This window comes from Platichthys flesus, chromosome 15, assembly GCF_949316205.1.
Source record: "Platichthys flesus chromosome 15, fPlaFle2.1, whole genome shotgun sequence".
Lineage (NCBI taxonomy): Eukaryota > Metazoa > Chordata > Actinopteri > Pleuronectiformes > Pleuronectidae > Platichthys > Platichthys flesus.
The window spans coordinates 5,396,894-5,413,058 of record NC_084959.1 but is presented as its reverse complement, the minus strand read 5'-3'; the positions used below and the strand labels follow the sequence as shown (position 1 = coordinate 5,413,058).

At 42.9% G+C, this 16,165-nt stretch overlaps 2 protein-coding genes across 2 annotated transcripts; one reads left to right on the top strand and one right to left on the bottom strand.

Annotated features, from left to right (window-relative positions):
- Window positions 1-772: 772 nt before the first annotated feature.
- LOC133969481 (beta-crystallin A1-like) lies at window positions 773-2,314 on the bottom strand. Its single transcript, XM_062405996.1, has 6 exons — window positions 2,228-2,314; window positions 1,821-1,882; window positions 1,538-1,656; window positions 1,253-1,394; window positions 1,032-1,174; window positions 773-920 (listed from the first exon to the last, which is right to left on the bottom strand). Exons 2-6 carry the CDS (start codon window positions 1,857-1,859, stop codon window positions 773-775), a joined length of 591 nt encoding a protein of 196 aa, XP_062261980.1. The 5' UTR covers window positions 1,860-1,882; window positions 2,228-2,314.
- A 3,598-nt stretch (window positions 2,315-5,912) lies between these two features.
- Window positions 5,913-16,137, top strand: unc119b (unc-119 homolog b (C. elegans)). Its single transcript, XM_062405994.1, has 5 exons — window positions 5,913-6,241; window positions 12,840-12,950; window positions 13,241-13,340; window positions 13,455-13,627; window positions 14,085-16,137. Exons 1-5 carry the CDS (start codon window positions 5,980-5,982, stop codon window positions 14,195-14,197), a joined length of 759 nt encoding a protein of 252 aa, XP_062261978.1. The 5' UTR covers window positions 5,913-5,979; the 3' UTR covers window positions 14,198-16,137.
- Window positions 16,138-16,165: the final 28 nt, after the last annotated feature.

The following is a 16,165-nucleotide window of genomic DNA, read 5'->3' as shown; positions in this document are numbered from 1 at the left end:
ACTGCATCCTAAATTTTGCCTCATATGTTTTGGCAGTTTTGAAAAGTTTGAGCCTGATAATAAAAATGAAACTATGTGATATAAGTGTGGTTTGGAAAAGTCCTCTGACAGGTCAGTGTTTCAGGGTTTAATGAGGTTAATTCTCATTCATACCAGTCTTTACCCATTGGATTCACCTGATAAGTTCATGTTTCTCACATTGATTATTATGATTTTAATTCACCAGAGAAAGACAACACACAGAAGGGATTGAGGTACATGTCAGTGTTGTGAATCTCTCAGTTTCTTTGCTCATTCTCTTTATTCATCGTCTTGAACACAGGCAGTTTTGGATATCACAGGTATCACAGGTTGTTGTGTTGATGTAGAAGACAGTGACAATAATGATGATGATGCCATCAATGGTCGAGATGAAAAAGAGCAAAAAGCTTTGAGGTGTTTTCACTGCTCTGCAGCCGACCTCAGACCACAAGGCCTCGTTGCACTCTAGTTCAATTTCCTCTTTCTGTCATTCCGATTTTCTGTCTTTCTCACATTGTTCCTTTCTTTTTTGTGATGTTCCTTTAAAAGACAAAAAGCCCTGTGAACAACTGACATCAGTAAGCACCTGAAGACCAGCTTGGGATCCTGCTCTGACTTGTCGGACCAGTGGAGCCAGAGAGATGGAGGTCGGGGGAGAGGAGGAACGGAGCGAGGGATGGAATTTCAGATAGAGGGAGAGGAGAAGGAAGATGAAGAGGTGAAGAGGAAGAGTAAAAGACACGCTTCCCTCTCAGTGCTGGATCCGCCTGATGGACTGGATCTGGGAGGTTTGGGCGTGAGATCCGAACTCACGGCAGCACTTGTACTCGCCTCCACGCACGTCACTCTCCAGGATGTACTGGAAGCCACGGTATCCAGGGTACTGGTAGCACACGAATCTGAAGAAGTAAATAGATACGGTAAGATAAGATAAGATAGTGATATAAATATCCATCCAGCTGATGTTAGGTTGTGTAAAACTTCATCAAATGTCATGTCCTGGGACTTACGCTCCACTCTGAATGTGCATGGATGCAACCTCTTTGTTCATCCAGCCCATGGCCTGCAGGGAGGGGTAGTCGTCAGACAGCTCGAACTGACGGCCTGTCAGGTTCTCCAACTCGAAGATGGTCATGCGGGAGTCCTTATGGTTCTGTGCAGAGGAGGAGGAAGGAGTTTTAACAAAGTAAAGTAAACCGAGGGCTGTTCCTGTGTCACTTATTAGACTTACAGCACTGCAGATGGGCCTGAAGGAGATCATCCTCTCAATGCGGTAGGAGTTACTGCCACTGTAGGCCTCAATGCGAGGGTAGTCTCCCTTCTCCAGGACAAACTGCTGGCCGCTGAAGCTGGAGTGCTCGTAGCCGACCCAGCTGCAAGAAGAAAGGGGAATTGACAAAGTCAGCGAGCAAGGAAACACAAACTTACCACACACTTTTATACTCCTCAACCCATCTTTTTCAGTGTTTCATTCTGCTCTGGTATTTCTAAAAGTAAGGAGAAGCCTTGTACGTACGCGCCACACTCGACCTTCAGGGAGCGGATGTTCTCCATCCCACACTCCATGATGTTCTGGCAGTTGGCGGTGAACTCCATACGCCTGCCCTGGAAGTGCTCCTGGTCGTACACGGTGATCTGTGAAACACGAAAGAAAGAGACGGGAGATTATATCTTCACAGGCAGGTCAGTTTGTAAAAACAGTACATAAACACAGCTGGAACACTGCTGTGCCTCGACATGCTCAGAAACTTCTTCCTGCTCCATGTGCTCATGGGTAATGTAGTATGGTATATGCTTACCTTCCAAGGGCCCATGGGCATGGGGTTAGTCAGAGCCATTTTCTCCTGATTTTCAGTAGTACCTGTAGAGAAACACACATTATTCAGGGTGGGGATGGCTAAAAACACCACAACACAAAACTTCCCCAATCTCAAATATCTAAATCTTTTAATCTGACACTCTTGGTTGTAGCCTAAATTTCTCTGATGCTTATACTTCCCTGTTTTCTGTGTTCAGGCAATTAACTCCAACAAAATACTTCATTAAACACTTATAATCTTCCATTTTCTTTCCTTCACCGTCTATTTAGCAGTAAAGGTAAAACAAATATCCCTCTGTCTTCACTCATACTCATAGACTCATTCTCCATCATGTCCATAGATTGGGAAACTGTCCTGTCTTGTTACCTTGAATTAATTTGACCTACCTAAACTGGTGAGCTGTCTGTCGCAGAGTTCCACTGAATGGTCTGCAGAGACGGTGTATAAGGGAGTATATATACACCCATGGGTGGCAGGGGCCGGTGGGGGTGGGCCAGCCTGGACCCATGTCAGCACTTTGCTTTGGACTCCATTGTTTTGTTGTGTGCAACACAGAGGGGTTAACACACAGACGCACAATGATTCATGCGAGCACAAAGAGGCTGAACGTCCATACTGCATTACCTATGACTCTGTGGTAAATCTACTGTATATGTAAAGGGGGGGGCTCTGCTATAACTGCAGAGCAGAGGCAAAGCACATTACTTTTGCTGTTTATAAAGTAAATCCACAACAACTGATTCCAGTTCTCAGTCTGCTGCAGGATTGTTTCAACCTTTTTTGTAATCACGTTCACTGAGAGCATGTTTTGAAATAACACTGTGGTTTTCTCTTACTTTATTTAGACTCAGATTATTTAAATGTCTTTCTTTTCCTGCATCATATTGTCTGTAACTATTGCTCTTGTATGCGTTGCTGAGCTGACTTGTCCTTGTCCAACACTTTTATTGTTGCACCAGATGTGACAAACAAACTTGAAACTTGATCTATCACTTGTAAAATTCACTGTAAAATTGTGTTTTTAAGTGTTTAAATGCCACTAAACTACAATAAATTACATTTATTAAAAATATCAACCATAATGTAAAAGTTGTAATCCATACGCTGTATGTAAAATACTTGTGTTAGGATACAGCTTGTGTTTTATTTGTTGTTTAACTGTTTGTGTTGTGTATTGTTTGTATAGTAACCTCCTTTCTAACAGTCCAGTGTCCCTGCTCATTAAAATATGTGTATCAGACGTCTGCTTTTTGTTTAACAAGACTTGGATCGCTTGTTGTCTCGGCTATGTGATTTCCTGAAACATGAATACCATATGCAATGATGCCACAACAATCTACTTAAATAGCACATTAGAAATAAAAAAAAAAAAGAAAGAAAGAAAGATGGTGGCTTTGTTGAAAATCTAATCAAGCTGCTTTATTGATCTAAAAAAAAGGAACTTGATTCATCATCCTTGAACGCCAGCAGAGGTCATTGTGATGCGTGTGTCGTATACTTTGAGGTTGAAATGTGAATGAAAGTATCTGCTGCTATTTCGGGAAAATCTCTACCAGTGAATAAATCATCAATGAAGGTGAGCAGGGGGCGATGGCAGCGATGGAAAGGCCTCATTGGCAGCACCAGCCTCGCTTTGGCATCGACTGATGAGCTGTAATTAGCAGCTCGACTTTCATGACCTGTTGCCGTGTCGATGCATCAGCGTGACGCGGAACACGCTGAGAGAAGAGAGTCGATGTGTTTGTTACTGTTTCGACTGATTGGCTGCCTGATTTCCTCGCTTTCAATTATTCAAAACATCTTCTGGTATTTTACAGAGTCCCTCAGTGGGTCATTAAAGCAATCAAGCCAACCAGATAAGAGAGGTTAGCCGGTAGGTAGCTGAACGTACCCCCTCCTCTCTTCTCTAGCTGCACTGAACAATAAACATTTAGGAATGGCAGACTGAGGTCAGCACATTGCCCAGACTCTCTGTCAGTGTGTGTGTGTGTGTGTGTGTGTGTGTGAGATTGTAATTCCAGGATTGTGTCTGCAACACAGAGACAGATCTATCTGAGAGAGAGAGTATATCGTGAGCATATCACAAATCATATCACAACAAATTATTCTGGAGGACATTCCTGATCACAGGGGTTTTGTGTAGGTGAGAATGTGACACAGGACTGTTGCATATGTCCATGTGTGTCCCTGGTGTGTCCATGTGTGTACCTGTGTGTCTCTCTGTGTGGGTGTGTGTGTGTACGTGTGTGTGTGTTTGTGTGTGTGTGTGTGTGTTTTGCTGATGTTAGCACCAGCAGCTCAGACGTGACAAAGGGTTGAGCGGACTCAGCAGGCTGGGGTGAAGAGCCCACAGTGGCCATATAGCCGACGCTCTGTGTGCACATAGACATCGCACATGTAACAAAACCTCACCTGCTTCTATAGACGCTACACAGACGCCAACACCATCATGCAGCACAGACACAGACACACACCGGACTGCCACAAAAATGTCCTACAAGATAACAAAGGAACACACTAAAACTTAAAAAGCTATCTATTTATCTACGCTTATAGCTGCACTTGAATTCATTTTCCTTTTGTGAACTTGATGATTGAATATTTAAGTTTGGAAGTTTGGCCTTTTTCCAACTTTGGTCCCACTTCTGAACCAGAAAAAAAAGTATCTTGTGACTCTGCAGGTACTTTTTGATCAGCATATGAACTACAACACCTGATGCACTGGCCTCTGGAGTGAATGAAACTGCATATTCACCTGTCAAACTCCTTCCTATATCTTGCAGGTGCCCAGAAAAGGCCAAACCCAAGTTATAACTGGAGACTGGTCTGTAGTAAAGGAGGACTACCTCTAGGGTGCAATGTTTCCAAATGTTTCCGTGTCTACTGTTATAATTAGTTTAGGGAATCTTCAGCCTCTTAATGACTCTTAATGACTTTGATCTCAGTCAATGCTGGTTTGAAAAAAATTAAATCCAGGATGACACCTGTACTACTCTGAAAATTAAGTCAGTCTGTTGTATTTACTGGTGTTTTTCACATGGTGGTGATGAAGAGTCATGTGTGGCTGAGATCTGCAGTGACTCATGCAGAGAGTCCACATGCATCAGTAGAGAGAGAAAGAAAGAAATAGAATTAGATCCTCACAGAGTTGTTCCCGCTGGCGCCTGTCTGTGGTTATTTGCAGCTAATCGCGACACAGGCAATTTACCAGTTCATTTCCAAAAAAAGTGAAAGCAACAATAACTCTATCAAATAGAATATTTACAGGCCAATGTTGTGTGTCACATAGTGCCGTAAGAAGTATGTGCAAAGCACCTATAATAAAGACCTGTCTCAAAATGTAACTGTAGCAGAACAAAGAATTACATTGGCCTGTTTCACTGAGGTTTGCAATGTGTGAAAGGCCTCAATAGACACAAACACACACACACACACACACAAACAAACACAGACACTTAGACACACAGAGAGAGTTACATTAACCTAAACCTAAACCTAACCTGATATGAACATGAACCCAAACCTTATCTCAACCTTCCCCATAATGCGACTGTAACAGATGTAGGTCTTTTAAACATGAATATCACACACACTGTTATGAATGACTGTTAGATCATCATTTATTGTTGAGCCTCCTCCATCAATTGTAGCGAAGAAGCACCAGACGCTCTGTCAGCCTCTCTGCTGGAGGGCTCAGACCTCAGACCCCCCCCCCCCCCCCCCCCCTTACCGGGCATCAACGACCATCTGCCGCCTATTTTTTAAATTTCAAACTGAGCAGGCCTCCAGCTGCTGTTCACACAACAGGGGCTCCGTCTGAGGAAGAGAGGAGAGGAGAGGCGAAGAGAGGAGGAGAGGAGAGAGGAGGGGAGGGGAGGAGGAGAGAGGAGGAGGGAGGAGGAGAGAGGAGGAGGAGAGAGGAGGGGAGGAAGGGAGGAGGAGTGAGGAGGGGAAGTTTGCATGGAGTGCGTCTGCAGAGGAGACAGGCTCATAAAGACGAAGCGGATTTGAATTAAGCACCGGATAACAGACAGCAACTGTGCATCCTTCAAGGAACGAGGGAGGGAGGGAGGGAGGGAGCAACTGCTTTGTATCTTCGGTTGGCAGAGAGGGTGGGGGGTAGGAGGAGGAAGGGAGAATGAGCTATTCTTGCACCAGCCGGGGCAACAGCCAGGACCCGTCGAGCGCCAAGGAGCCTGTCGCTGGTAATCCGGCCAGAGACGCCGGCGGAGACGCGGACAGCGGCGGCAGAGACGGCCCGAGGCGCACTGCGGCGATGAGGGTGAAGAAGGGATGCAACTCGACCGACGTGGGGGTCCCGATGACCACGGAGGAGGACCTGCTGGCCAGCGCGGTGGTCAGCCCGGAGGATGTGCTGGGTCTGCAGAGGATCACGCAGGGTAAGTTCATTGGGGATGAGAGGGAGGAGGAGGAGGACAAAGGTGCTAAGGTGTCACCTCATGTCCCCTCAATGTGTCACCTACCAAGGCTCCACGAAGCCCCCCTGCACCCCCGGATACTTCTGTTTGTTTATGTTGTCAAAAAATGTATGAAATGTAGTAAACATAAATATAAAGGTTAGATAAGAAATGAAAAAGTAGAGAAGAGTTTCCTACTTCTCACTAAAAAGGTTCATTGTACATTCGGACAGTCTTGTTACTTTTTTAGTGTCTATATAAGTTGTAGAGTCTTAAAACCCTGAGAAATGGATTCTGACCCCTTGTATATGTTTACAGTCAAATCATTTTGCACTGAGATAATATTTACATAATCCTTTAATGAAGTCCCAAAAGATAATTGACAACACAATGTGAAAATAGTTCAAAGATTCGGCAAAAAGTGCTTTTGTTTTCAATATAAAATAGAGATATAGATTAGTTTGATATATAATGTTAACTATTTCTTGATGTGCACTTTTTTTTTATCTTATTGGTCATATTCAATTTATTTGGTTCCAATGCTGTCCCCAAAAACCTTTTTCCTTTCTCAAAACTCAGATTTGCAGGGAGCTAAATTATGAGCATGTTTCAGGTGCTTCCTTGAAAGTACCTGGGAGAAAGTGCAGCCAGGTGTCAGGTAACTGCCGAACATGCACAACGCTTTATCCTCTTTAATCACATCATCCTCTGTGGGGCACCACGGCTTTACTTCACCTCCGGGTGATGTTATTCGGCTGGAGGAAGGTGCAGAGTGAGGTGCTGGGGTCAGTCAGGGGTTACGATCCACGGAGGTTTCTTCGCCTGAGTTCACGTCTGGTTCAGTTTCGGATAAAGAGAGAAAGCTGACGTGTGCTTTGCAGAAATCTAAGAGGCCTCATCCAACCTGGAAGTGTTTGTGTAGCTGTATCCTGTTGTTCACTCTGCAGTCAGGTGGTGAGGGACCCACAATAATCCTTGCAGGAAACAGGAGAGTGTTCAGTGCTGTTATACGAGGAGTGATAGAGTTTTAACTTAAGCAAGGATAGAAAAAGAAAATATAGAATACTTGTCTGTAAGTTATACTTAAACACGTAAAAGTCAAAAATAAATCAAAGTATGAAAAGTAACTATATACAGATGACAAACCTTGGCTATCGGTATAATAATAATATTAATATTAATACTAATATAAAAAAATCATCTTTTTTTAAACATTTATAACTATTTCTTTTAAATCAACAATTTGTTTGACTTACTTGTTCTAATTGCTGCCTTCTGAAGCACTTTGTTGTATTTCTGTTTTCTTCTTACGTATAGTTATTAATACTTAATAATTAGGAGAGTAACTAAGGCTGTGTAAGCACAGGGTCATCACAATGGCTCTGTCCCCCACGCCGGACTTTATTACGGTGTCGGAAACTCTCCCTCTCTCATGTCACAACCTCACGGCTGGAGGGAGGAGGAGGAGGAGGCATGTGTGAATCACCACAGCAACACAGACACGTGCTTGAATCACTACAGCAACACAAAGCATCTTCCCTTGGTTACAGCCAGAAGAACATGCCTGCTCTGTTCCCCCCCGACCCTTCTTCATGTCTGTTGGCCGCTCCCCAGTTTAAAAGAGGAGCTGTGCTGTCACTCGTCGCCGTCAGAATTGACACTAACAACATGAGCTCTCTGAGGCCCTGGTGTTGTTTTCTGGCTCCTTCGTCTGCTGCTGCTCATTCTCAAGTAGCTGAAGTTTCCTCTCTGAGTGGCATGGCGCTCGGCTCAGGCTCGAGTCAAACTTTGTGTTTTTCACTCAGTGGTTGTTGTTGGAAGCTGCTCGCTGCCTGTGTCAGTCTCACAGGAGAAGAACGATGCTCATGAAAGTCACTTTCAGATGTACCTGACGCTCATCTGGTAACCAAAGCAAGCGGCTGAGAGTGATTAAGGTTTGCACGGACAGAGCAGGCTAATTTGTTCTTTAAGAGAATCTTAATCTGCCTCCAAGCTTAATACTCAACAGCCGACAGGAAATGAACCAACGGAGGCTTGAAAAATTCGTTATTCGTGTTTAGATGAAGCAGAAATGCTTTTTACATTGGCTGGTTCCATCTTCTCAAGGAAACCAGTTTACTTTTGATTCAGTTTTGTAAAGTGACAAAACAAAACAAGACAAAACATCACATTGAGTGCGAGAAAATGTGATGAGCCTTTTTCATTAATGAAATGTTGACATGCAACTGTTCGGATGATGAATAACTGGGCATTATAACAATATCAATAATCATATCATTTTCATTAACAGGAATATAACTGAAGGTGCCATATGTCGACTACAAAACTGTTGGTCATAAAGAAGAGTTTGAAACCACCACATTCACACAGGACCAAAAATCTGTCTTTAAACTTAATTTAAAGTATAATAATTTGACATATATCGTGGTAGGTAGTTATCGCGATATTGTTTCCGGCCTAATCGTCAAATTGCTTCTAATCTTTTTATTTGTATCCTTTCAAATCGTGCCTGAAACCAGAAGCTCACAACTTCAGAACTGTGGCCAGTGTATGATGATTCTGTTTAAGTGACATTTCCTGAGTTCTGTGAAAAGGATTCATGGTGGCTCGACATATTTCTCTGTCAGCTGAGCGACAGAATCACTGAGTCAAATGTAACCGTGTGAACTTGCCTGTGAGGTTTTCAGTTTGAGATGAAAATAACCTGTGTGTGAGAATAGACTCTGGTCCTATTACCCACTGAACCTTGCAGTTCTGGAGGATTGTTCTGCTCTGGTGTTGTGCTGCTGCAGTTAAATACTCCACGCTGTGAAGTTAAACATGGCGGCAGGTGATGCGACTTTATTTACTGTATGTGAAACGTTATTCGAGGACAATGACAAAGTCCCATCACAGATATGAAGAAGAAAACCTCACACATTCGACCCCTTGTTCGCTGTGTGAAATCACGTCTGATTTCCACGTCCGTCCATCAGTGAACCTCCGCTCTATTCCTCCCGTCATCATCATTCTCTATTTTTTCCATGGCGCTGTGGTCAGTGACAGGCGAATTCAGGTCGTAAGGCAGAGGCGAAATGCATCAGGCCTCTACTGCAGCATCCTATCAAACCTCATCACAGTTCACACAGAGCTTAGGGGAAGAGACTGTGACACATCATGTCTGTTTTTACACTCAGCTGTACTTCGACAAAAACACAAGAAACTCAAGTTTATATAGAATAGAATCGATGCATCATGTGTTTATCATAGAGCAGCTTGTTGATCTTGTTTTAACAAATATAGGGAACTTGCTGGTTAGAGATATTATTTAAGACTCTGTGAAAGACGAGGGATCAGAGCTGAGGGAACCAATCAGATGAAGGGAGAGCGTGAGTGAGAGCTCAGGGACAAAGTGCTGGAGTTAACAGGTGTAACACCGAAGAGACCAGCTCCCATTCTCAAAGGTGGGAAACACACTGGTGCAGGAAGTGAAACAACAGTAGACACACGGGGAAGGTCACTTTCAAAATAAAACAGGAAGTCACAGAAGGACAAGACTGAGGTAATTCCTTTAAAAGTGAAGAATACAATACAATGAGATCCTGTCTTGTAGATGCCGATTAGGATAGAATGAAATAATTAGACAATATACATACCATACAGACTAAAAGCTCTATAAAGATATGAATACATAAACAGGATATAAACAGTACATACTTCAATGTGAATGATGCAATGAGTGTATCAAGTGTGGAATAGAGTGTCCCCATCAGCTGGGTATATCCAGGCTGCTGTTATCATGATTCATAATCAACAAGTTGAGCCAAAGAGGTTTGCACTGTTGCCTCACAGCAGGAGGTTTGAATTGCATGTTCTCCACATGTCAGTGTGGGTCTTCTGCAGGTAGTGTGACTTCCTCTCAAAGTCCAAAGACATGCAGGTAGAGGTTAGGGTAGTTGGGGACTATAAAGGCTCCATAGACCTGTCAAGTGTGTACTCCAATGGGACAGACTGAACTAGATCAGAATTTTCACTGTCAGTTGTTATGTTTGCCTGCATGCACGTTGTGTTTCTGAGCTTTTTATATGGATTCATGTGCAGCTGATTTTAAACTGCTGCTCTGGAAGGTAGAATCTGACCGGTCCCTAGTGTTATCTGGATGAACGGGCAACACGGAGCTCAGGAGTGTTGATTTTGGATGACTCTAGGTCATGTGATGCACATGTGTTGAAGAGATCTATTTCATAGATCTGCAGCTAGAAAACATGAACGACAACAGCAAGAGGTTTGGGTTAGGTTTAGCTTAGGGTTTGGCAGGGAGTAACTTCAGCTAAGGTTAGAGAAGTTAAATGAAAGTTAATGTAATGTTCTCTGAAGTCATGGATACACGATTCTGTGAGTGTGTGAGTGTGTGTGTGTGTGGCTTTCTTATTATGTTGACAGATTGTTAATTATGCACCACGTCATGCTTTGTGTTAAAGTCCCCCTCCACTCAAATATAATGCATTGCTTATTGTTATGTCCAGGATAAAAATACCGCCATCTTTGGCATTTTGAGCCAGAGTCTGCACACCAATGAGCGGGGGATGGAGATGTAGCTCAAATGCAAATCAGATGTAACTTTAAGTGGTGAGTGTGAAATGCAGGATCATCAGTTTGATGCACTTGTTCAGTGGAGAGAACATCTGAAGTCGCCGCAGGATTTCAAAACCTGCTGATGTTGGGTTGGGGTGTGGAGTAAGTTTGAAGAAGTGGTTTTGCAGACGAGCTTCCTGTCTCTGCGTACGACTGCTGAGTTCACACCCACAGACACACAACTACACACACAGACACACACACACACACACACACACACACACACACACACACACACCCACACACAAACATACAAGGCTTTAGCTGCTTATAGTCAACTTAATGTGTTGCATAATTCATCAGCAGCTTCAGTGGATTCAACATTTACTCAGATGACTGTGAGTTACAGAGATTGTGTTTGTGAATGAAGTTTACTACAAGACTCACACAAACACACACGTACACACACGCACACACTTGCAGATAATAAAAATGTTTGTCTCTTATTCCAACTCTGTGTCTTCATGGGACTTCATCGTGAAGCCCAAAAGGAACAATTAGCAGTGGGTTAGTGAAAAGACAAAGACAACTCCAGCTGTAGTATATAACACACATAAACACACACACATAGACGTACACATGCACACCAATACACGTCCATGCGCAACTGTTAGTATTGGTCCCCGCTGCTCACAGGCACAGACAGTAGATGGTATTAATTGAAAATATAAAGCTGCTGAGGGTGTTTTTGTTTTTCTGTTTCGTATGTGTGTGTGTGTGTGTGTGTGTGTGTGTGTTTGCAGCTCCATAGTCAGGACTGATGAGTTCAGAGAAGCCTTCACATTGACAGAGGAGCAGAAAGGCGTCACAAGGACACAGCGAATCAGATCAGTGCTGTCAGGAACACTCGCCTCACAAAGGACACAGGAAATGGAGTTGACAACAGACTGAGACTCTAGTGTGCGATTCTTCTTTGGGGATCTACCGATTTGTTCTTATATGACATCGTTCGACCAACTTTCATGGATATTTATTTACGAATTTTTTCTGCATAATCAGTCCTACAAACAAACAAACAAACCAACAAACAGACATAAACTCCTTGGTGGATGTATAATAAGGCGCATCGTGAGTAATCTTCCAGATGGTCATGATGAAATAAACAACAAGCGGTTGTGTGTGTGTGTGTGTGTGTGTGTGCCACAGATCTGTTGACATCAAATGACAAGTAAACAGACACTGAGCTGATAGATGGACATGACATTTTAATCAGACGTGTGTTTACTGATCTCTTAAACTCACAGTATCTGTCTCTGCAGTGATCAGCACACAAATCTCTGAAACTGCCAAAAAGAAACTTTCTCTATGAGCGTCGTGGCTGCGAGGCGAGAGCAGCCTCGGTGGTGATGATGATGATGATGGAGACACGGGGCTGTTACACGTCCTGACCAGTCTTTTCACTGGATCAAGCGAGAAGCAGGAAGTGTCTGCCCTGCTGGGGGACGCTAATAAGAAGTGACACTGCCTGGCGAGGGCAGGAAGGATTAGAGGATCGAAAATAACCAGCTTCTCTTTCTTGTGTGTGTGTGTGCGTGTGTGTGCGTGTGTGTGTGTGATTGTGTTTGCTAAGGAAATGGCTGCTCTAACACAGTTTTTTCATCATGATTTTGAATACGACTCATCTGTCTAAAAGTTGAGTAGGATTAGAAACTGCACTTAGCAGAATGAATGTTATTATTAGAAAAGTTATGTATTGCTCTGTAGGATTTTCTGTTAAAGCTTTTGAGCATTTATTCGCAGTGTAACCACTTTCTTAGATTTTATTGTCTTGTTCGCTTGGTCCACTCACAGTATATTTTCTAACTTTATGATGGTTCAGTTTTGTTTTTCTCAACATAAAACCGAATCCACCATTATATCTGAGCTCAGTTTAACATGGTCTAATATAATATTGTATATTCTTTAATTATATCGTTGAAGTGTGTAACTCTTCGTCTCTCTCTCTCTCTCGCTCTCTCTCTCTCAGATTATCTGTGCAGCCCGGACGAGAACATTTACAACATCGACTTCACCAGGTTCAAGATCAGAGACATAGAGACGAGCACGGTGCTGTTCGAAATCACCAAACCTCCCACAGGCAAGTCATCCATCCATTCATCCATCCATCCATCCATCCATCCATCCATCCATCCATCCATCCATCCATCCATCCATCCATCCATCCATCTATCTATGTATTTATCTATCTATCTATCTATCTATCTATCTATCTATCTATCTATCTATCTATCTATCTATCTATCTATCTATCTATCTATCTATCTATCTATCTACCTACCGTCATGTTAAATTACATCCAAATTTCTCTGTGTGAAAATATTTTATTTCTCTTTTCTCTGTTCCATCCCAAACGAATCCTCACCTCAGATAAATCAGGGGAGAAGAGGGACATCGACCCGAACGCCGGCCGGTTTGTCCGTTACCAGTTCACCCCGGCTTTCCTCCGGCTGCGGCAAGTTGGAGCCACGTAAGTGAGAACGCGTGTCAGTCTTTTAGTCAGAGACAGAATAAATGCGTTGTCCTCTGTCTGTGGGATTCCTCTGTCTCTCTCACCTCTATGTCTCTTTCTTTTTGCCGGCAGCGTTGAGTTCACCGTCGGAGACTTGCCCATAGAAAACTTCAGGATGATCGAGAGACATTATTTCAGAGAGAAGCTGCTCAAGAGCTTCGACTTTGAGTTTGGCTTCTGCATGCCGAGCAGCAAGAACACCTGCGAACACATCTACGAGTTCCCTCCTCTGTCCGAGGACGTCAGTAAGTCTATACACACACACACGCACAAACACACACACACACACACACACACACACACACACACACATAAAGAAAATATCTTTAGAGGCAAGGAGGCATCTGTTTTGAAGGCATTGACATGGCACTGTAATGGTTAATGTTTGGATAATGCTGCAGTCTTTGTTCCTGAGTCCACTACACATACCTGTAAATCATGGTCATTCTCTCCATCCAGCCATCTTTCTTCTTACATGAGGGTATGCAGGTTAACATGAAGGTAGGGATGAGAGAATGAGGATGAAGGGACGAGGATAGGGATAAGGGAAGAAGGATGTATGGTGAAGGAATGAGGGAAGGAGGAACCTCCTGAACATAAGTCCTGCATCGAATAATAAAATAAGTTTATCTGTCTTGTTCCCACGTTGGAACGTCGGACATTCTTCTGACCACTGTGATTTGTTTGTGTGTTTCTGTTCAGTCCGGGAGATGATCCTGCACCCGTACGAGACGCAGTCCGACAGCTTCTACTTTGTGGACAATAAGCTGGTGATGCACAACAAGGCAGACTACTCATACAACGGTGGGACGTAGAGGCGACACACACACACCGACGGGAGAAAGATGGACGCACGGACGGTCCTGAGGGAGGATCAGAGTAAACTGACAGTTGCTCCAATCGTCTCTCCTTCTCCGTCTCTGTCGCCCTCTGAGAGAATTCCACAGAGGAAACACCCATTCAAATGTGTCAGTTGAATTGTGAGTTGAGTTTGTCCGAAGCCTGAAAAGACGTCCGCACAACCACACACATAGTGCAGGCTCGGTGCGACGTGTGTGTTTGTAACAACGTGAGAAACAACGGCTTTTGCTCTTTAGCCACGACATGAAGCAAAAAACTGGAAAAAATCTGTATCTTGAAATATTGATAGAAATTATTTGTTTCATTGACGTACATGTTAGAAACAAATCATCCAAAAACTTGTGTTTTTAGGACTTAGTTTCAACAAGTTTGTGTGTGTGTGTTTGTGTACTAGAGCTGGGTCGATTTCTGGTTTGGTTTGTGATCATGACAGGTTCTGGCAAATTAAAAATGAACCTACACCAGCAAACTGTGCAGACAGCCTCTAACCACCGTTAATCCTGAAAAGTAGGACAACATAATAAATAACACTTGTATGGTGGAGGGCACACCTCCGCCAATTAGTCCCCTTATGAAACCACGTTAAGATTCTCTAGCATCAGATGTCACACACTCATAAATATCAGAAAGTGAGAAGCATAAACACATCCAGGACGGTAAGCCAGAGTAGTGTGATGCTCAGTTTTCATGATTCAGTCTCATTTAACAGCTTTTTAACAACTGTATTATAGTTACGTTAAATAAAATGAGAGGCCTCCGATGAAAGACGTGTGGAAGTGAAAACACTTATTCTGTATTCATCTTTCTATCTAGTGTCTATTATGGTTTTGACCATGTTGGAATTTGTGTTCCATGTAGCCTCTGCTGGATAAAGAGCGACAACTAATGGTAAAAGGCGTTACACCGGTCTGGTGTGAATTTGACTCATTGTTTCAAATCGGTTGTTTGGTTTTTACAGAGCCCAACCCTACTGCACAGTGTGTGTGTGTGTGTGTGTGTGTGTGTGTGTGTGTGTGTGTGCATCTGAAGTCTGATTACTGTGTGTGGTAGCAATATATGAACTTAAATGTCAGTTGTGTGGTCATCAGGTTTAAAAAGGTCTAAATAGATTTCAATCTGTTTGCACATTTTCTCCAGCAGACAGTAAATTAGCTATTAGTTAATGTTTCCTTTTTAGGTCTGTTCTTTATTTCTTATTTCTCAAGTTGTGGGACCTGTGTTGACCGTGTGGGGACCAGCGGTTTGTGTTTACTGTCACTGTTCAAAGCACAGCGACTCTCTGGAGCCGCATTGTCCAAGTTAACATATCGCCTTTCAGGAACTTTACAAGAAAAGAAAATGTAGCCGAAGACTCTCAGAGAACAAATCACCCCCAGATATATAGATATATATATATATATATATTGTGTGTGATGTAAGGTCTATTTCTACTTTAATTCTTGTTTCATTAGATAATTTTCTCATTTTTTGCGTTGATTCTGCCTCTCATACGTCATTTTTGGTCAGGAATCGTTCCTGGTGTTTTAATCTGCTGTTATTTTAGGGCAGTTATTTATTAATCACCTTCACATCATAAAGAAAATCAGTAACTAAACTACCAAACCCATTGCACGCACATTGCAAATAGCTTACAAAAAACATATTTTCCCACTATTACTTGAACGTGCCTGTTTGATTCATTCATTGATTCAAAGTTAATAAAGTCAAACCAAGGGTTGGAGACACATTAGCAGCAAGAAGTAGTGAAACAGGCAGCAGGGAACTCAGGTTGGCTCGGGTCCACTTGAATGTGCAGCAGATGTATTTATTACCTACTTTGACTTGTGTAAATATTTTGAACCGAGGTCAAGTTTTTGACGAATCAAACGTTGATGAGATGATTAAAAAATAAACATATATTTATGAGTCTTTTTGGAAATATC